Genomic DNA, 21,801 nt, shown 5'->3' on the forward strand with positions numbered 1-21,801 from the left:
CCTTTGCTTTCTAGACAGGATTTGCCTTTACCATATACTAAATTTCTTCTTAAATCTCTTTCCAATTTTCATTGTGGTCAGGGAATCAGTCTGTGGTTCCACCCCCAACTGTCAAACCTGTAGAGGCACTTTCCACTTCCAGCATGAAGAACTTTGTTTTTGTTTTATTTTAATGACTGTTAAAACTTGTCTGATGATATTGATGGTGCAAAAGAAAGAAAGGATGTTTCCCAGTGAACCCACAAATCTAGTTTGAGCAGTGAAAAAGTGCATTGTGGAGCATGCATCCTATTCTTGCAGCCACGTAAGAGCCCAGGTGTACTGCAGGAGAATGCCACAGAGAATCATAGAATAATTGAGATGGGAGGACACCTTTAAAAGTCATCTAGACCAACCTTCTGCTCAAAGCGGCCAGCTTGAAAGCTAGAGCCAGCTCTGAAGTTAGATGAGGTTGCTTGGGGCATATCTAGTTGGGTTTGGAATATCTCCAAGGATGAAGCCTCCGCAACCCCTCAGGGCAATCTATCACAAAGTTTGACCACCCTCACAGAGCGGGGCGGGGCGGGGGGAATCCAAATCCATGGTCACAACTGTGTTTGCAAGTTGTATCTGTTGCTGGTCTCTTTGACTAGCTCTGTGTGCTCCAAAGCAAAGCTGCGTGTATGTGATCTGCGCCTTTGTGTGGAGCACAAACCCTCCTCCTCACTTTCACAGCCTGTCCTTCTGTCCATTCACCACAGTACTCCAGGCACGTGAACTATCCAGCTGACAATGAGGAGAGATTACGAGTTGGAGTCATGGTGTGAGCGTAGGCAGAAAGGTAGAGAGAAGTTACTGAATAATGACTGGAAGTTTTTGAGATGTGCATGTTCATATCCTGCTTCCTTTTTTTTTTTTCTGTCAATCTTCCCAGGATCATTCTGGCCTAAGACTGAAATGGTTCTTTGTGCACTCCTCCTTACATGCTTGGGACTAAAGGTGAGGCAGGATTCTGAAAGTGCATGCCCTTTGTGGATGCTTTGAGGTGAATAAGGTCTGTGGCTGCAGGCGAAAGGGATGCCGTACGTGTAATCTGCATGTCTTAATGCTTGTAATTGTTTGTCATGCTCAAACAAGGCTGGCAGCTGGGCCTTTATAGCAGTTTTGCTGCAAATTTTTCTTACCTGGCAGAGTGGGAGCTGGAGAATGTACTATCTGCATAGGACAGGAGAGCAAGTGTTGGAGAAAGAAATCAGTCTGACACGCTTGTTACAAAGTTGGAAGCTAGGTTAGTGTAGCGACCATAGAGTTGTAAATGTAGGAAGCAAAAAAAAATAAAAAATAAAAATCTAACTTTAGACAATTCTGCAGTCTCCAAATGGCACTATCTTGACAATTTAAGCTGTTCAGACCATTGCTGTCATTGCTGTGATCCAGCCTCCTCTGTTGCAGTTGACACCTGAATTGATCAGATCCTACAGTGAGTTGGTTCAGCTTACAATACCTGCTGAGATCGAATTCCACAAAAGAACAGCATAGTTACCTGCTGGTGTAGGAGGCTTACCCGCTCACCAGTGGGTCTGGTGAGCACCAGTATTGAGTGATAGGGAGGGGGTGGTACTACGTGCTGCTGCAGGATTGCCTAGGGCTGGAGAGTAAAACTGTTGCAGCAATGGAATGACTTAAATTGTCTTAGAGCCACAACCTTACGTGTTTTGTCCAACACAGGGATTTCTAAAGAGGTGCTTGTTTCTCCCCCTTTCTTGCTTGGGTCTTCCAAGGTGCATAGCGTGCAGGTAAACTTTTTGCTCTAAGAATTTTTAATATTTTTAAGTTGCTAGAGGCATAGTTTAGGAGTAAATTACAATTCTGTTACTGAGCACAGATCAAAGGTGGCATTTGGTAATGAGATTTCGATGATTGTGTTGCTGTAAAATGGAAGAACTTGGGGAAAAATGTGATCTGGAAATACTTAAAGGAGATTTTTAGAGGAATCTATTGAGGAGTGAGATAAATGAGCTAAGGAGACTTGTCATACCTGATGCTGGTAAAATAGCTTTTGTTTCCCATCTCTGCCATTGATTTGTGATGAGATCAGTAGCCCCTCAGTGCTTTTTATTTCTTTGTAAATTGGACAGATGCTTATTTCAGAAGAGACAAGACAAAGAGAGCTTTAGAGCTTGTAGTGCACCGTAAATGCATATAAAGACATTTATCAATTTGTAGGGATTGTAAACTCAGGACTACATTTACAATCTAGAGATTAGTGGTAAAATAGCTAATCTCTTAAGTATGTTGCCTTCGAAGGTCAAAACAAGCTGACAGTGGGGGATGTCCCTTCTGCTTGCTTTAGTCTGCTGTCTGTGAGTACAATACTACCACTGCATGATTTTTTTTTATTTGACTGGTATGGTTGGAAGGACTGTATACCTGTGTAATTCTGAGGAGCATTTTCTTTTAAGACAATAGTTACGGATCGTGTGGAGTGTCTTCACTGGGGAACATACTAAGCAAATGTCTTGATTAGTTAACACCTTTTTTGGCACTAGGTGGAAGCTTCTGCATCCAGAACAGGTGAGAAATAACATTGTGGTGCTATACTTGTATTTTTATTACAGTGTGGGCATGGAGCACATGTGCTGCTACTGCAGTGTAGTTTTAACCCTCTAAAGCTGGGAAGAGGAAACAAGCCCAGTGAGCGAGCTTACAGAGGTGTGGGGAAAAATGGAATTTTTCCTTCTCTAGCTTTGCTTTGTGTATGGTTTTATGTTAATGTCTGTCAAAACTAAGAAATTTTGGGTTATGTCTGTCTAGAACATTTTTTTTTTGTGCTATAGGAAAATACTGTACTTGTGAAGAGACCTGAAACTGTTGTATGGTGTGTATCTGAGTTAATCAAGATTTTTCTCTGACACACCAAAAAAAAAAAAAAAAAAAAAAGAGGATCTCTGTGGAGATGGCAGTTGATGCAAGCTTTAGAGTCAGTTTTAACCCAAAACTTACCTGAAATATCCCAGTTAAATTCCTGCCTTTAAGAAGGACACATTTGTCGCCAAAATAAGTGCCTCCAATTCATAAATGTAATGCAAGTTTGACTAGAAAGTCCATAGACTACAATGACAGGTCAAAGCAGTAAGCTGAGGGGATCTATCCACTCCCCAGAATTCAGGCTTAGTTAAGCATGTTTAGGAAGACTTGGAAAGGACAGGTAGTTGGATATTATTTGTTAAAAGTTTCTGACAATGTAGAAGTGCTTCTAGATGTCTTTTCTGTTATGGGAGACAGATATGAAGGCTCAATGTCTTCGTTACAAACTGAAAGTTCACATGGGATGCTTCTCCATTCAGCAGTTTGCTCATGTAATAAAAGGGTGAATTACTGAGATGAAAGAAGGTATTGTTTGGTAGCAGAGAGAGATGAGGTGCATAAGTTACGCATTTTAAAGGTATTTAGTAGATTTTTGGCATTGCAGAGAAAATTTTAGATTAATCTCAGATGGAAGGAGAACCCTCTGCCATTCTGGGCTGCTTGAATTCTTCTGCTGGATTTCTTTTGGCTTTTGGAAAGACCTTTCCAGTTATCCTTTTTTTTTTTTTTTCAGATGTCCTTAATTTTTTTTCTTCACCTGCTATTTAAAATGAACAGAAATTGGGCATTTAAAACATGGGAGAGACTGTTAAGAGTGGACTGATATTTAGTCTCCTCTTGTTCTGTAACATTTAAGACTTGCATTTTAGGATGGGATTGTTTAATGCTTATGACTTTCAGCATTTGAGGGTGGGGTGATTCTAGAACTTTTTATTTCTAAGGCTCTCAGTGTTGGTGACCTCTGGATAGATTATATAAAAGGACAGGTATGTGCCACAAGTGGGTGTTCCGTCAGTAGAGGATTCTTTAGACTTTTAAAACACTGTAAAGCATCTTTATTTGACCCAGGAATGTTCTGAGATCTAGTGGGAACTGTTGTACAAAAATCCGAACAAGATACAAGAGGTCTTGCCTACAGCTACGTAGAAACTAAAAGATTACATCTGGATTATAAACAGATGTCTCATTTTTGCTTTTGAAATGTGGTCTGTGTTGAGAAGTGGTTTTAGGTGAAGGTTTCATCATAAGGCCTTGCTAAATTTACAGCTCCAGGCTTCCAAATTGGGGGCAGGGGGCGTTTTTTCCCTCTGTCACCCCTGTTCCCTGTTATGCCATCATTTCTCCCTTGTGCAGGCATTTCCACTTATCTGCTAATCACAAGCTAGTAAAGTTTGCTAAAAAACCCCCACCTGGTTCTACCTGTCAGTTCTCTGACATTCAGGTTTGTTGAAGTGGCCTGTGGTGCAAGCGTGTGGGTACCAAAGCTGCCTCTAAGTGCAAGCAGTAGGGAGATGGGTGTTGGAATATGTTCTTTTGATGACAGAACATGTTCCTCTTGTTTTGTTTCCTGTGTATTCACTTTTATCTTAGCTCCAACAGCTGCTGAGTCTCTAACTCATGGGTGTTTGTTTGGGTTAGGACCCTACTGTTTTTATCAACTAAACAGGAGAGAGGTAAATAGGGAGGAAGAGAACAGCTTTTAATTCAGATCTCAGGTAACCATTCTCTAAGTTTCAGTTCCTCACGACTTGCTAAGTTTTGCATAGTCTATTCCAGTCACATCTCTGTTTTCTAGATAGATAACTTTCCCTTTCTTTCTCATCCCTACTTTTTTCTTTGACCTGGTTCATGCTGCCTTTGACATATTGATATGATACTGACTTTTCATTTGGGAATGCTAATCTGTGTTTTCACAGTATTCATAGATTGTTAAAACATTGAGTTTCTAAGACCATTACAATCGTGTACAAAGTGTTTATCATAAATATTAACTTTGAAATGGTTTTGGTACCATTTTGAAATGGTCTGGTTTTCAGTATGTGTTTAAGGTTTTTCCTGCTGGTCAGTACTAGATATGAGAGACATATCAACACATCTTTGGTTCACACAATGGTCAGTTGTCAGGATATCATATTAATTTGACGTTCACATTCACTGCAGATGATCTGAATATCTTTCTAAATTGATTATCTTATTTAAAAACCATGATGCAAAAACCAAAATGTAATATTAAGGAAGTTGTACAGAGTCCTCTGTAAATAAAAAAATAAATAAAATCCTTAATCATAGGGCTGTATTTACCTGATCATTCTCACTGTTTTCTGTTATTGTTTCTGACAAGTCTTGTTCAGTGATACCCTGCTCTGCATGATATGTATTCTCAGCAAATATAGATGGGTGTCTGCTCAATTGTTGCACTAGTTCCACACTTGGCTCAAACCTTTTTATGGCTGTGTAACAAACTAAGAACTTGCTCTGGGGTAAAAAAAAAAAAAAGTGTTGCTGATTTGATATTAATTCAGAGTAATTGCCTCACCTGATTCACTTTACAGCCACATGAACGTTGCTGCTAGCACAAAAGAAGGAGCAGTGTGAAGAGGCTGAATGTGAGTACTAGGAGCAGAATAGGATCACTTTTTGTGAATGCCAGTGCAAATGCAGGTCTTATGACTCTGCAAATATAATATTAAGTGAAAAACATGATAAAATGCTTCCTAACATAAATGCAGACCGTTGCTGAAAGAAAGAGTCCTGCTGTCCCTTCACACATTAAGCTTCCTATTGCTTCCCTTGCAGTCTAATGATTTCAGGACTGCTGGGTGAGCTGAGTTAGCTAGTTATCAAATGCAAAAATAATAACTGGTTTTCTTTTTATCTCTTTTTTTTTTTTTTTTACCCCTCCTCTCAGAGCAACGAGCTGATCTGACTTCCTGTACGGTTGTATGATCACTAGGTCTGATGCAAGGTGAGAATTAGGAGTATGGGGGTACAGGAGATGAGATGGCTTCTTTTTGCTGCAGCACGTAGTTGCACCAGGTTAAATATAACATGAAACTGCATATTTTATTTGAACACATTTTTTGTTCTGGAGTCATATCCATATTTTATGAGGTCTGCCTACATAGAAAGGTTTTCATGTTATCTTCAGGGAAGACCAACAGCTTACAGCGTGTTCTAGACATTTCTGGAGAACCTGCATTAACCCCATGCATTAATTAATTAGTTCCTTCATACTGTTACTGAAGCTATGGCACAGTGTTTCCACTCCCATGGTCTACACAGTCAAGACTTTGAATCAGTATGTTAGCACTGAAACAGTCTTGTTGTTCATACTACTGATGTGCAAGCTTTTCCTGATTGTGGATACTATTAATAATCCATGTTGCTGTCAAACTTGGGAGCTGTAATCATGCATCAAAAAGGCATTCCTTGTTTTAATAAATGTACAGTCTTACTATATTAAAGGAATGACCCCAACTCTTTTTCCCAGCAAACTTTTGAGCTTAAAATTTGGAAGTACTTTGCAGCCTTTAACACCATTGATCACTGAGGAGAAGAACATGAGAAGTTGATAAAGCAAACAGGAAAAGTGCTGTGTTAGAACCTCTTTTAAATTCCTTTTGAGAGCTTCCTTTCATACAGAGTTTCTTAAATGTGCTTTTTCCCTGTTACCTTTTTGTGTTTTGCGTTTGTAGTTCTCTTTTCTTCTGGCCGGTATTTTTTTTTTTCCCTTCCTTTTTGAGAAGAAGCCAATAGCTAAAAGATAATAAAAGAAATTAAATGCTTTTGGATCTTCTTTTTTTTTTTTTCTTACTAAGGTTAGCCTGTCTTGTTTTTTTCTGTTTTTGGCTGAGTTTCCTTCAAGAAAGCTAAAGTTGCTTTAAGCATGCTTCAGCAAGCTCGGTAGTAGCAATGGCTGATGCACCTGGTGTTGCTAATCCAAATAATAATCTCTCAAATCCTGGTCTACTTCAGAAGTCATCTGAAAGATTTTAAGAGGACACTGACACTGAAAGAAGTAGAGGAAGGTCTTCCCTGTTATTCTTACCTGCATGTTTTTGCTTCTGTGCTGCCTCCTCTTTCCTGTGGATTCAGTTCATCATGTTGGTGTGCAAATGCTCTTGCAGGTGATGTGGAGAAGCATCGTGGAATTTGGAAGCAAATTGCTCTTTGCGCAGGACTGTTTCTTTTGGTGGCAGTGCTGACTTGTGCTGATTTTTAGCGTTTGTGTCTGAGTGTGGTGGTTTGTCAGATGTTAGAACTGGCTGGACGCTCACTGCCCAAAGGGCAGTTCTGTCTTACTCCTCACCTCGCCTTGTCTGTGCATACCCACCCTTTGATCTTGCAGGATGGGGTCTGGTTAACTGAGGTCTTGCCTCACAAATGTCTCGGGTAAGTAATTGAGCACAGAAAACCCTGAATGGTGCTCTGCAAATGTAGCTATCTGACCTAATCCACTGAGAGGATGCCAGAAATGGAGCAAAGTGGAGTGGAACTGTACAGTCAGAACAGGGCAGTGAGGCTGCCTCCTTGGATTTCGGTGATGAGTTTGTTCTCTCAGCTATCTTAACCTCACCCCAAAGTAGGTTTCATTTTTGTTTTGCTTATGCTGATTTAATACCTTTCTATTACTCAAAGTGGCAGTGTTGTTCATCCTCTCATCATGTGTTATTTGTTTTTTTACAATGGTGATGATACCAACTGTGAAGCTATGGTAAGTGAAAAGTTAATACTTGCCCCGCCACCCCAGTTGGCTGCTTCTTTGTCACTTACACCTGGACAAAGGAGAGATGAGGAGAGCACATTGCTGGTAGTGTGGTAAAAGATAGGTTTGTCCCCATGTATGTCAGCTCTGGCTTAGATCAGATCAGTTTAAATTGATCATAAAACCCAAGGGGTTTTGTTTTTTACAGGTGAAAACAAGAAAGAATTTGTAGTACAGTTGCTAGAAATACATTTTAAAGGCACATAGTGAGTGAGGGCAGGATACATAAATTCTGTTTGTGAGCCTGAGCTTTCTTTTAATATGAAAAATTCTTACAGTCGTTCGGAGCTTTGATGGGAAATCTAATAGACAAAAGACAATCTAATCATGCTCGTGCAGGGGCTGTATAGCATGTGTGCATGCATATATTTGTATAAGAATTGGGGGACCTTTTTTGAAACATTCAAGTCAAAACCATCTCCCTTGCACTCAGAGTCATTAAATTGAGGTGTGAGAGACTTTGCTTTCTTGTAATTCAAATAATTTAAAACTTTAATCAACAGCTACACTTCCATTTTTAATTTCAGTAAATTTAAATTGATCTCATCCTGAATATTTTTTCTTTGAGTTTATGCTATGGAAAATAAATTTTAACTTCTTCTAACTCTGCCCAGGAGCAAATTAAAAAAAGCAGATGTGTGGTGACAACTTTATTTAAACTCTGTGTGAAAAGCAGAAAATGAGTCTTCAAGGTGTTTGAAATCACATCTTTTCCAATACTGTTTTATTTAATGAATCTTTTGATTCCCCTTTTGTGGCATTTTTCTTTACATTTTTTTACAACACTCCATTTAAAATACATTGTAACACTTACATCACTAAAGCATCCATGTTTGGGGATAGGGCTAAAATACTGTATATTTCTTTCTATACTTGTTTGAATGTCTTTCAAGTAGTGTCTGGAAATGGATTTTTTTGGTTAGTGATGCAATGTTTCTTAATTGTGTGTTTATATACATATAATAATGGTAGCTGAGGCTTTAACATAATTTCAGTATAGTTTCCATGTTTACCTACCATAAAATCAATTCTCAGGGCAAGATGATGGTCTAGAATTAATTTGTTTTTGTAATATACCCTTTACATATGTTTTTATATTTGGGTCCATTGACTTCACATTTATGTGTGACTCTGAAGAAGTGCTTGTGGTTTGGGATTATAAGCAAACAATGTATTGTGACTACAAATGTAGCTCAGAAACACATATCTAGCCATAATCAGTCTGCTTAGTATTGATTTAGTGAGGTAGGCATATAGGCATCTGGTCTAACAGATCCCCCTTGTGCCTGAAAAGAACCGTAACCCAGAATGGCCATAATCAGTTTGAGCATCGTTGTCCTTCCCAAGTTTTTCACCCTTTTCAACAGCCTGTGCAGTTTTAAGAGTGGTTCCATGTTCTTCCTGGGAAGGGAAAGAGGCCCGTTGTGTCCAGGAAGGGACATGAAGTAGAGCTGGTTTAACTCAGGTACCTGCTTGCTTTGTGTTTGAAACTGCAGCAGTGGCCCTTTGTGACAGTTTTCACAATGCTTGCGTTAGGAATTTATGAATTGAAGCTGAAGCTGCTGCTCTTTATTTCTCTGTTTCAGAATAGAATGGCATAGTACAGTTCTAGAGAGATCAGTTTTGTCTTTGCTACGTGTGACTTCATTTGAACTGCTGAGCTATGGAAGCGTATCTTAGTGAGAAAGGCTTTTGGTTAAGTTTGTGTGGAGAAGGAGATTGAGGTCATACTAAACCCATAGGGTTAAATGCCAGCACTTGTTAATTTGATTTGATAAACTACTAAAGCAGGATAACAAGGGAGAGAATATGAACTTAAAACACCCAGCACAGAACTACTGTAGAGATCTGTTTCTGTGTACACTAGAGTGAAAAATACCTTGGTAACATTAGATAATAAAGGAGCTTTTGCATGACAGTGAAATTTTGGAGAAATTGTTACAACTTAGTTTTCAAACTAATAAACAGTGCCTGTCAGGTGGTAAGTGATGCAGAGGAGAAAATGTCTGAGCAACCTCCAGTGAGGAAGTTTAGTTTGGTGTTAATAAATTGGTGAATTTCTAAAAATTCAGTGTGTTAGCTGCTCTTCAAAGGTTAAATTCTAGTTTAAATAAAATTGCATTTAAAGTGCTATACTTTACATGTCACCCAATTGGTGGGCATTGGTGTTGCTTACACTTGTGTTATAGATAGGTAGGTATGTAATGTTAAATCAGCATTTTGCAGCAGGCTTTTGAGATATACAATAGTATTTTGTTAATGTTAATTCTACTTTTGTTAGTTATTCTTAAATTCTGCCACTCTCTTGGTAGAATGTATGTTCAAACTATGCTGAGTTTTAAAAAATGTAGAGATCTAGCTCTGTTGAGGGAACACATCTTGTTATTGCCAGTAATCTGCTGTTAAAGTTTGGGGCATTTCCCTTTTGAGCTTTAAGCTTGCTTTTATATAGCAATCAGGATGAAACACATTTAATTCTCTGCAAGTAAACTGTAAGTAATTATTAAACACTTTAGAACTTTAACACAAATATTATGCAGCGTCTTGTGGCTGACATATTGGGAGAATGAATGAACTAGAAATAGTAATGCACTGTTTTGAGAACAGGAGTGAGTCTAGGTTTGTGGAAAAAATCAGTGATTTTTGTTAGAACAACTGATTAATTGGAAAAAGTAGGTAGCAGAATGTGATGTCCTCAAAATACGAGGAAAGGTTTGTGTGATGGAAAGCTAACCTGTTTTTCCCAGCTGAGTAAGTTGAATTCATTATAGCCTGCTTGCTGAGTGACTGTTCATTTGGGAAACGTTAGCAACTCCATGGATGGATGGATGAATAAATTGGTATAACGAAGTTGAGAGATCTGGAGACGTTCAGGATAGCATACCGATCTCTGAGGAAAAATCTGGGTAATATTTTTAGAAGTTCTCAGTCCCTGCTAGCTCCTGTTGGGAACGTGATGGGATCTGGTGTATGTTTAGTGCTTTTGAAAACTTGTTTCAGATTTTATTTTTTGGAATGCTGCATTCATGATGACCATGCATTATTCCATTTGTATGTTATGCCAGTTAGGAATGTATTCCACATACTGGATGTCTCTGAATACTGAAACACCTTTTCCCTGCTTAGTTTTAGTTTATATTTCAGAGCAGTTTGCATTCATTAGGGGTTTTGCCAAAGACAGATGCAGTCACTGAGGTTAGATTCTTCTTCTGAGAAGTGGCTGCTTGTGGCAGCTGTGGCCGCAGAGGTGAGGATTCCTTTCATAGCTATCCATGGTCTACAGGGAATAATTTCACTTTGTTGTCATGTTTGGGCACTTGTCATGGTCACACAGTTCTCCGATAAATACAGTGAAATGTATACATTTGGAAGTCAGTTTGAAAGAAGGTTAATAACTAGAATGTTTTATGTTGCTGGATTTATTGCAGCACTGAGTAGGGAACTTCTGCAAACCCACCTTTTGTGCATCGTTCCTGCTCTTTTGATCCATTGGTCAGAAACGTGATACGATAGGTCATGAACTTCCATGGGTAGCAAGGCAGTTAATCAGTCTTCAGACACAGATTGAAAGGCTTGGTGTTTTTCATCATGGAAACCTGTTTACTGATGTAGGTTTTTCTAACCTACCTGTAGAAGTAAACGTAAATGTAGTATTTCTCCCTGAGAAAGTTTCTTTATTACTCTTACGTCAATGTCCTTTGGGTTTCTTCCCCAGGCCATAGCTTCTGACATTGCCAGTCTTTTCATCTGTCATAGTCTATCAATTAATACTGATGATTCACATTGTATAAAAATAGAAACTTGATTTCAGTAATTTGATTTACATGTAAACCTATCCAGGTCTCCTTCTGCTTGTGTATTAAATACTGTAAGCATTTAGTTTTGTATCATACCATTTTATTGAAGAAGTTGGCTATGGTTCTTACGGTCACATATTGTATTTGAAGACCTGAATTTGAGTCCTAAGTACTTCATGGTCTTGGTGACTCAGTTTGCTCTTTTTGGCTGTTTTCCAAAATTATAATTTGGAATGAAAATACTTTTATAAATTTATTTGATATTACTGAGATGTATTTTTTTTTTAAATGGCTGATGTTTGCTGTAATGAGAGCTGTAAAAGTAATTGGTTTTGACGTCCTTGCAAACCTTTGAGATTTTAGATCTATCTCCTGAAACTGTGTTTCTTCTGTTTCAGTTGAGAGTACAATTGTTCATAACATGCAGACTGGACACGAGATACTGCTTTGCAGTAGCTATTAATCTGCTGATGAACTGATTCTTGTAGAGATTGGAATGATTCAATAGAATGAGTTTCAAAAATGTCTAGCAATTTAAAATGCTGCTTGGGTGTGAATTAAGATGTTCAGAAGCTGCACACAGTTTCTTGAAATCTTGATTCTTTTTAGCCATTCATAATGCCATCCAGCAGAAGTGCTTTGTGGAGTTTCTGAAGCACATGGAAGTAGGATAACTGGGTAGATGAGGACCAGTGCTTATGGATTGTAAAAGGTGTGAGCCTGCGGTTTAAGAATTTACGTACTCTGGCTGTGGTTGTGATTGACTTGCAGAAGTGTGTTTGGCTTGCAGGCTTTATGGGGTATTGTTACGATGCCTGTATTTGGGCACTTAGCTTGTCCCAGCTGTGCAGTGAGATTCATTGTTATAGAATCCCTTCACTGAGGCTTAAGGTCAAGCATTTTGCTTTGTGTTTTGCTGTAGGGTGGGAACAAGCACACAGCTTAGGAGCCTTAGCTGATGGGCAGCAATTTGTTAAGTCAGGATAAATTAGTTTTGTATGTCTGTATTTTGAGGCATTTAATTTCGAATGTGTGCCACCTAAATGATAACCCTCTCGAGAGTGAGGCTTTTTAATTGAGAAATTGTGATTGTGAGATAAATTTGTCATAGGGAAGAGACAGAAGGTACTAATAAAACGCTGCATGCATGAATGAGGGCTGGGAAGTTCCAGAATTCTGTGTTTTCTCCAAAGTATGTGCATCTACCCTAAAATTGTACTAAATCAGGTTGTTGAGAGGCTACTGTCATCCTGAGTATCTTGCTCTGCAAATAGGCTCTACTTTGTTAGATGTTACTGTCTCAAGAACTTTCTTAGGGCATAGGTACCAGTCTTCTGATCTCACTGGTAACAGCAGTAGAAGTTTCTGCCTCTTTCTTCTGTCTTCACTAGAGTTTAATGCTATGTACATTTTTCTGTGGACTTCACAGGTTCATGTGATAGCTTCTAATCTGTTTGGGTCAAAATAAGCCTTTTTAGCAGAGACCAGCTGCTTTGCACTTCCAGCTCACCTGCTGTTCTTTGGGAATGAAAAGCAGCAGGACCACTTGGGCCAACTGATGAGGAATCACGAGTTTACCCACTCAGTTCTGTCATGTGCTGCTTTGAGCTGTCTTTGATGGAAGCTTGAGGCATTTCAGCTTTATTTGAGGGATGTAGTGTAACTGGTTGAGTTCATTCCCAGGTGATTACAGTTCGCATTGCAAACATTCCTTTTGCACTTCCATCTGAATACTGTGAAGTTTGGTGTGTAATGTTAAATGTCTACCATATTCCATTTTGTAGAGTTTAATCTTGCAGAGGAAAAATAAAGCAAGCTGGCACTAAGTGAAAGAACAGGTCTTGTTCAAGTGCAGGATTTACATCTGATTTTATAGTGTGATGTTCCAACTCAGCAGTCTTTATCTCACAGGGCCAAAGAATGCCCAAATGTTTTATGATGACCTAAGAAATTGTTCCCCAGGCACTGGTAAAATGGTTGTTATATATATGTTGGTAAAGTTTGTAGTATTAGATAAGCATGAAATTCCCTCTCCTGGCTCTCGGTATTGGTACTTCAAAGGACTGTACAGCTGTCCGTTTGCCATGTCTGCAGTGGCTTTCTCAGTGGATGCCCATGACAGAAAATGGACCAACTTGTTATTTGTCAAGGTACTTCTGAATGATCTGAACATCTGCCTTCTGTATGTTTGTGAGGTCGGTTCACTGTCCACAAGCAACTGTGACTATAACTCACTACTGCTTTTCTGGGACCAAGATGGTACTATTGCTGCAAAGGAAAGAGAGTTCATTTCCGTTTTTAAAAAAAGTTTGATTACTTCTTAACCACTCTTTAAGTAGTATCTCTGTAACATATCTTTTCTCCTTTCTCCCTCTTCTCATTCATTAATTGGTTCTTTGGAAAAGAAATTAATTGATGCATTAATATCTTCTGTGTTACTGCTTCCAGCACATCATAGTGAATAAATGTTATTTTATCAGCCCACTTGGCAATAATGACTGTTAACCTGATTGTTAACTGCTGGTTTTCGGATGGAATGCTGAATACAAGCTTGTTCCAAAATGGCAGAATCTGGCTTTCCTTTTTACTGTAATAAAGCTGCTTCTGTTTGCAGCACTGTGTTGCTGGGAGACTGCAGCTAATTTTTATGGCGCATGTCAGTAGTAGTGATTCAAATTATACATTTCATTGAGTAGCTCTTCTCTTTGTTTGTAAACTCTCTTCTATGAGGGGAGAGAAATTTTTTTGTTCTATGGAGAACAGTATCCAGACCAGAGAAAATGATTGAATCTGGAACAAAAGCTCAGATTGTTCTGTTGATAGCATCATTGTACTTCCAAAGTCACTCCAGGGGGGATGGTGGCCTGGCTGAATTTACACCAGGCTGATAGTCAAATCGAATGCAGGTATTCAGGAGAATTCCAGGTGAGGCATATACATCTCCCTAAACTGCTGTTTTTCAGATTCCATGGTGCAAAACTTCAGTGTGAAATGTGACTTCAAAGCAAAACAACCAAATAGACTCTGAAAGATTATGAACTATGTAGTTTTAATTCACAACAAAGATGCAGTGGCAATTTTGGGGCTCTGTAGACAATGCAGTCCTTTTTAAAATGATTGTTACACAGCTTGCATGTGGATCAGGACACGCATGCAATTACAGTGGCGAACAGTGGGTGTAATTGGGCATGCACCTAAATGAAAATACATGTGTAAGATAGAATCTGACCAATAAGTTAAAAATCTTTTGCTTGCTGAATCTGTACTCCTTTACTGGCTAAAGGAGATGGTAGTCCATTTCCTGATGTTCACATTCTGCTTAGGTTTTTAGCAGTGTCTTGTTTTTAATCTTGCTTGAGATGCCTCTATAAAATGGTGTGTGTGTGTGTGTGTGTGTCTGAAGCCTGCTTGCTTAAACACGCAAGTCATGTCAGCTGCAATGCGGCAGTGCTTGGTGCTAATGAGGTGAGCAGCCAGAGCACCCGTCTGCTTATGTTTTCTCATCTCTTTGCAATTATGGCAATGGGGATTGGAAAAAGGGGTTTGTATTGGCTGTGGCTCTGTTTTGGCCTTTCCAGAGTGTGATTCTGTGTCCTTAGGACTGGGCAGCATACTTCTGCTTCCATTTTGGGAGTTAGGTGGCTGCTTCATTATATTTAAGGCAAGCTCTTAACATACATCCTGGCTGGGAGAAGAAAAGAAAGCGGGAAGTACAGAGTGGGGGACACCCTCCCTTCTCCTTGCCCCCCACTCCCTCCCATTAATTCAAATGCACCTTGAAATGAAATGTGTTGTCTGGCAATATGTGTCTTCAGGTTGAGTAGATGCAAGTCTGTATTTGAAAAGTAACGTCTTTGTAATAGAGCTAATCAGGTAATTAATTTGAGCTAGATCTGAATGGTTACAGATGGCCTTCCATAGGCACAAAAATGCAGATGCACTGGGATTTCTCGGCTCACCTTCTTTCTCTTTTTTTTAACCCTTAAGGTGACAGCAGTGTGAGCTGTGTATTTTATGCTGAAGTCAGAAAGTTTTACTTTGAACATAAGGCAAATAACGTGAATATCAAATCCTATTTTTCTTCTCCCATCCTCAGATGCTACCAGACTGTCTTCACTGACCTTGATGCCTTCCCATCCCATGCTATCGTATTCCCATTCCTGCAGCCTGTCTTTCAGTGTTTCTTTTTCAGAGAGGTGGTCTGTCATGATTAGTCACGACATAGGTCATGATTAAGTAATACATTGGTCTTGGTGGCAAAGCTGGCTTTCCTTCTAGTTCCTGCCTTAATAACATAGGGTGCTGCTCTGTCAGCTGGTAGAATTATTTCTAAATACATAATATAAATCAGATTGTTGAAATGATCTGTGTTAAAAATACTGCTGTTTTGGGGTTTTTTTTTTTGAGGGTCATATCTAATCTCTGTTACTTTGGCAACATGTTGTGTAACGTGATACCACAATCAGAGGGACCAATACAGCTGGGACTGGGAAAGGTATGAACTGTATCATGTAGGCAAGAATGAGTGGTGGGAGGCAGGAACCTCCTGAGATACTGATACTGCTGATGTGAATGTAGTGTACAGCTAGCACCCATAGAAAGGATGACATGCCCACCTATAAAAAAAGTCCTTCACCCTGGGAAGGAGCCCAGGAATGTGTGCCCTAATACCATCTGTTCTTTGCCTAGTCCTAGTTTTAAGCGGGTTAAGAGTGACGTGTACAAAACAGCATAACTGACAAGATGCATTTTAGGGAGAGTTGTACTGTTTTAATGCTCACCGTTGCAGTCTGGTACCGCTGGTGTCATCACATATAGGGTGGTATTTCTTTGCCTGTTTACCTCCTCCTGAAGACCTTGTAGTTGATCGGGATGTTTTTCTCTTCCTTCTTTAGGTCTCCGGGTGAATGGGGAGCTCATTACTGCTTACCCACAAGTGGTGGTTGTGCGTGTACCAACACCTTGGGTCCAGAGCGACAGTGATATCACAGTCCTTCGCCACCTAGAGAAGATGGGCTGTCGACTGATGAATCGTCCCCAAGCCATCCTCAACTGTGTCAACAAGTTCTGGACATTTCAAGAACTTGCTGGTCATGGTGTGCCTCTTCCAGACACATTTTCATATGGTAAGGCTTTTGGATCAAAAGGATAGTATAGTTGCCTACCATAATTTATGGTTTTGCAGTGCAAAAGATATGAGTCAGGTTTTGGAGATCCATAGATTTAAGTAGCGTGAGGCTAGTTCCACGGATAAGTGTTCAGTAACCAGAAAAGGAAATTAAAGTCACAAAACTCAAGTTCTGGTTTTGGCTTAGTTGATTAGCTCTGATGCTTTGGGAAGAGAACTTTTAATTGTAACTCAGCCTCCCAAGCGACTAACTTTGGCTGTTACTACTGAAACACTTTGAACTCTTTTCCAATTGCCTGGAACAACAGACAAGAACTTGGGGAACTAAATGTCATAGAATACTGTCAGGTTTTACCAAAGTCTAGATCATTAAAGTAGATTAAACTTCTATATGAATAAAAATATCTGCAAATGTATTAGTTATTGTGAAAGGGCAAAAAGAGTACAGGCCCTGATGTTCAACTTCTAACAATGGTTTGGGGTTTGCTTCCCCACCAGAACAGTTAATACTTCTTGTGCCTGCTGCTGGAGTCTGTGGTTCCTGACAGAGTGCTAGGTTAGAGGAACCATTTGTCTGAGCTACCCTGATGCTATTTCTGCTTTTAATTACAATATATTAAAGAACTGACGATACCTCTCAGCCTTCCTTTCCTTCTCGGGAAATACCAGTGCTTTCCTCCCCTTTGCACCAGTAGGCTTTTGTAATGGGAACTTGACAAAAACAAAAACATGGGTTTCCATCAATTACTTTGAAAACACATTTGAGGAGAAACATGCCATTTCTTTATAGATGTGGTTGCTCTAGCTCTTTGAGAAAGGAATGAGTTTTTAATTTTTTGGGGGCGAAAGGGGAGACCACAAATGATGGGGTAACTGCAGAACATCTCTGTTCATAACTCCCTGCCACTTCTTTTAATGCCTGCCTCTGGAATTTGACAGAAGCATGACCTTTTTGTTTCTTTTTTCCTTTTTTTTTTTTTTTTAAACACAAGTATCAAGTTATCAGTGAAAGCTGGCTTTGCCAAGAGAAACAGGATGTGCTGAATGACATGTTATTCCATGACATGCATTAAAATCCATGGCAGGGTAGTGATGGCTGCTGCTGGCTTTGTGACCAGTGTCTTGGCTTGACTTCTGTGCTTTACTGCACATGCTGTTAAGAGGAGTCTCATCCCTTTGTCTGCTGACTTTCTCTTCTGTATTTCTTGTACTGTGGTCAGCCCTCTGTGAATTGAACGGAACTCAAATAACCTAGAAGTATCAACCATAATCATGTGAATGGTCTTTAAAAGCTATTCTCTAAGGTCTTTATAGGTGCAATGAGACGAAAAGGTTGACGTACTACTTCAGGAAATAGGGAGAATGAGGTGCAGGAGACTTAAGTCTTGGAAAGGGGGGAGGTGGAGTGACAAGGTGTGGGTTCTTGCTGTTTTCTGGATTATGCCTTGTCTTTGTATTCCATGTTGCTTTTCTGGTTAGTAGTTTGGATGGAACTGCTGCTGGTGTTAACGTCTGTGCTATTTTCCTGATAGACATTTGAAAAGGTGGGAGTTGATAAAGTAAAAGGGATAAACTGGAACAAGATGGTAGAATCTGGGCATTCAGATTTGGAAGATTGGATTGAGCCTTTTGGGGTTGTGATCAAGAGGCCTTTGTCAACTTGTGTCTTCCATTTCAAAGCAAGTAGGAGTTAGTATCCCACGGATCACAAACACCTTCAAAGTCTGATCATGCTCCATGACCAAGTTCTATCTTAACTGATAGTTTTTTCTGCATTATCTAAGCTGTAAGGGTGGGAGGAATGTGTGGCAATTACATCCCCAATTTGGCCACACCAGATTGGTGGCACATAATGTTGTTGGTTTTCTTTTTGCCAGGTGGTCATGAGAATTTTGCCAAAATGATTGATGAGGCGGAAGTGCTGGAGTTCCCTATGGTGGTGAAGAACACGCGGGGTCACCGAGGTGGGTGTGAGGTCAGGGGTGAGGGCAAGGAGTATTCTGAGCAGCACTCTTTAAGATTGTGTCTCGTCAAGGGATGATAGTTAAGAAGGTCGTCTATTAGGTGTTGGACTTCTTTGTGGTACATCTAAATTCTACCTCCTTTCGACTTCTGAATGTTGAATAGGCTGCAACACTGGGAAGCAGTTTTAGTAGAACCTAGTCTTGCAATAGGAGGGGGGATAGGGCTTCAAAATTTTGGTGCATTGGTGACTTCTGTGAGGAAAGCTTTGAACTGGAATAATGGAAGGTCTGGCCTTGGGGAAGTAGAGAGAAGCCTACATGGATTTTAGGGATGTTTCTAAATAGGCGTAAGAAATGAAATCTGTTTGTTCAGTCTTAATTTGACTTTTTTCTACTTTGTCTATAATTAGGATTCTGATTTGAATGAAATCTCATGTATCATTTGTCAAACTGGATCTCTGTTTTTCAGAAAAAGATCTCTGACAGTGCTGGTGATAATACAGCAGGTTCAGATTAAATTGTTCTGTTACCAGTCTTGTTTTAAGTGTTGAATATGAAACAATCCATCAGTTTCATTTAATGTTAGATAGTGATCTACTAAAGGAAACAGGGTTTAAAATCAGTTTCAGAGGTTATTTGCACAGGAGGTTTCACTGTTTTTAATTTATTTTAAAACCAGTTTACTAAATACTAGAAGTAAAAAGAGACTGAAACTAAAGTTTAAGCACATAAACCAGCAGTTACCTTAAACAAAAGCATAATAAAAAGATGTCAGTTCTTACTGTCTGTCAGTTTGTTCCCACTCTGTGCTGCTCTGGTGCATCTCATCTGCTGCCATGAGTGTTTTTGTAGTCACGTGGTAAATGGATTAAGGAACTGATGTTGGATGAATATAGATGGGTTATTTTTACTTGGATTAATTCCTTATATGAATTAGCATTTACTTGCACAAATGCTTACGTTGATGTAATGAAAGAGTGAGAGCAAAAGACTGGGGCAGAGAAAGATCAGACCTGCTTCTGTTGGCAGTAGTACCTGTTCATATGGTTTTAAAGTGCTTGTGGAGCTATGAAGCCAAGTTGGAGTTTGACTTTGCAGCAGGCTGAATTTGACAACTGTGGAAGTGTCTGAGACAGTGGATTTGACTTGACACTACCTCTTGTTAAGATTTACTGAATAATTGCAGAGTTTGCAGCTATTGACCACCTTCTCCCTTTTTTAGCCAGAATTCATGTAAATCTCTGTTTTCCTTTGGAGCACTTTAAATTCCACATATTTTAATGCAAATTTATGCACAGTACATATCATTTCACGTTAAGAGAGTTGGGGAAACTTTTTCAAATTAATTGAAGAGCAGCCATTTGCAAATTGTATTTAAAAAACCCAAGCTAACACGGTCGTAGGTACTGGCTGATGAATGAAAGTCATACTCTTCTAGGCCCAATTTCTGCATAGTTTGCTGCTGCAGCAAATGTGCCAGTCTTATTTTTGCCAAGATGTCATGATGCTGCATAATTCCCAGGAACGAAGTAGTTCCCCTCCAAGGCATCATTCTTCCTATCCCATTTGAGGAGTACAGTGGGATTATTAAGTGGCTGTAGGAGAGCTAAATTTGGGAATGGGAGAAAGCGCATGGAGGTTTTTGGTTTCTTGTCACGATTTTTAAGCCTACATTCTGATTGTTTGTGATGAGAAGTTCCACGTTCCTCAAGCAGTGTTCTGTGTTATGGAGACCTTAAATCCTGGCGAAGCAGAGGCTGCTCCAGCTGGGCTTTGGAGCACATTATTTCTCCTAGTTCTACTACTGCCACTTTTCTGTTTCCTTAAGATATCCAGTTTATCAATTGATTTTTATACTCTGTTAATATTGTAGCATAACTGAGTGACAATTCTGCCACAAAAAAAAAAAGTGCAGCCTTATTGCAAAACACAAATCTAATATGACACACAAGAGTCCTTAAGAAAGGGAAGGAGGAGTTGGGAAATGTGTCTAAAGATGGAAAGGGATGCCATCGTGTGAGACTAGAAATGAGATGAAAAGTGGTAGAGTCTGTTTCAGGAGTGACTTTCATCAGTATTAGTTAAAGTTGGAACAGAACAAAAAAGTCTTTGGTGTGCCCTAGAACTGAAGGGGAATGAAATAACATGTTTTAGGTTAAAAAAACGAAGTCCTTGACATGTTTGCTTGCAGAAAAGTTAGTGATTTCTAAAGAGTTTTTTTCAAAATTTTAGTACGTTCCATCCATTTTATGGCCTGTGGAATCTTCTGCTAAATTATCGTGGATATTGTGGAGCCTAGTGTTTTCCTCTGAACGTAGTTGTTCCACTGCAAAGCCTTGTTCTGGAGTTGTGAGCTCTTGTAAGTATTGGGAAGAGCAGCTCTCAGCAACTTCCCAGAAGAGAAGCGGTTGGTTCTGCAGTCGCACACTAGTGACTTCAGAGTTCTTAGCTGTCTGGTTTAACAGTTTCATGTCATTGGTTCCCATGTGTCAAAGCTGTAGGCTGTGGGTCCAGTCCTCTTGGATGAACAAAACTGTGTTATTAATTAAATGTTTGCTGCTCTTTATTTCTTCCTTTTTTTCCTCTTGTTAAGGACTTGCACCAAAAGGAGTTGAAATTACAATACCACATCCTTTATCTAAGGCTGTTTTCTTGTTGGTTTTTTTTTTTTCTTACTCATATGGCTTCTCATCTCGTCAGCACTTGAACTCTTAGAGGCACTGAAGCAGTGGAACACTGATGTCCACAGAAGAATTTGTAAATTGGTATAAGCTACAGATGGGACCTGTGAGAATGGGTAGCATACTAGTCGGAGGTTTTACTTTTATGTGCTGAATCGTTGAGACAGCTCAAATCTGGTAGCTTCTTCCAATCTTCCAATGTTCTTTTCTTCATACAGGTAAAGCTGTGTTCCTGGCACGAGACAAGCACCATTTGGCAGACCTAAGCCATTTGATTCGTCACGATGCCCCATACTTATTTCAAAAATATGTTAAAGAGTCCCATGGAAAGGATGTACGTGTCATCGTAGTAGGAGGCCGTGTGGTGGGCACCATGCTCCGCTGCTCAACAGATGGGAGGATGCAGAGTAACTGCTCACTTGGTAGGAAAAGCATTGTTCATAGTTTTGATCAGAGTTTTTCAATCCAGTTGAAAAATCACAAACCCAACTGAAAGAAGCTGCAGGTTTTATTTTGTATTAATTGTGCTTACTGTTGGGGGTTTACAGAGGAAGCACGAGAGTGAGGATTAAGTGAGATGTGTGTGAGGGAGACACAATCTCTGCCCAAGGTATTAGAT

The 21,801-nt window shown here is 39.5% G+C and overlaps 1 protein-coding gene across 5 annotated transcripts in view; it reads left to right on the forward strand.

Annotated features, from left to right (window-relative positions):
• RIMKLB (ribosomal modification protein rimK like family member B) overlaps positions 1 to 21,801 on the forward strand; it is a 49,476-nt gene that overhangs the window by 22,284 nt on the left and 5,391 nt on the right. For 3 of the 5 annotated variants that reach the window (XM_074871977.1, XM_074871979.1, XM_074871978.1), the window contains 3 exons: positions 16,305 to 16,535; positions 18,415 to 18,501; positions 21,401 to 21,604. In XM_074871977.1, the coding sequence (XP_074728078.1) occupies positions 16,305 to 16,535; positions 18,415 to 18,501; positions 21,401 to 21,604 (522 nt within the window). Of the gene's footprint in view, positions 1 to 913; positions 979 to 16,304; positions 16,536 to 18,414; positions 18,502 to 21,400; positions 21,605 to 21,801 lie in introns of all 5 variants that reach the window. The other 2 variants (XM_074871981.1, XM_074871980.1) reach the window with 2 other exon arrangements.

The sequence above is a fragment of the Strix uralensis genome, chromosome 5, assembly GCF_047716275.1.
Source record: "Strix uralensis isolate ZFMK-TIS-50842 chromosome 5, bStrUra1, whole genome shotgun sequence".
Taxonomy (NCBI): domain Eukaryota; kingdom Metazoa; phylum Chordata; class Aves; order Strigiformes; family Strigidae; genus Strix; species Strix uralensis.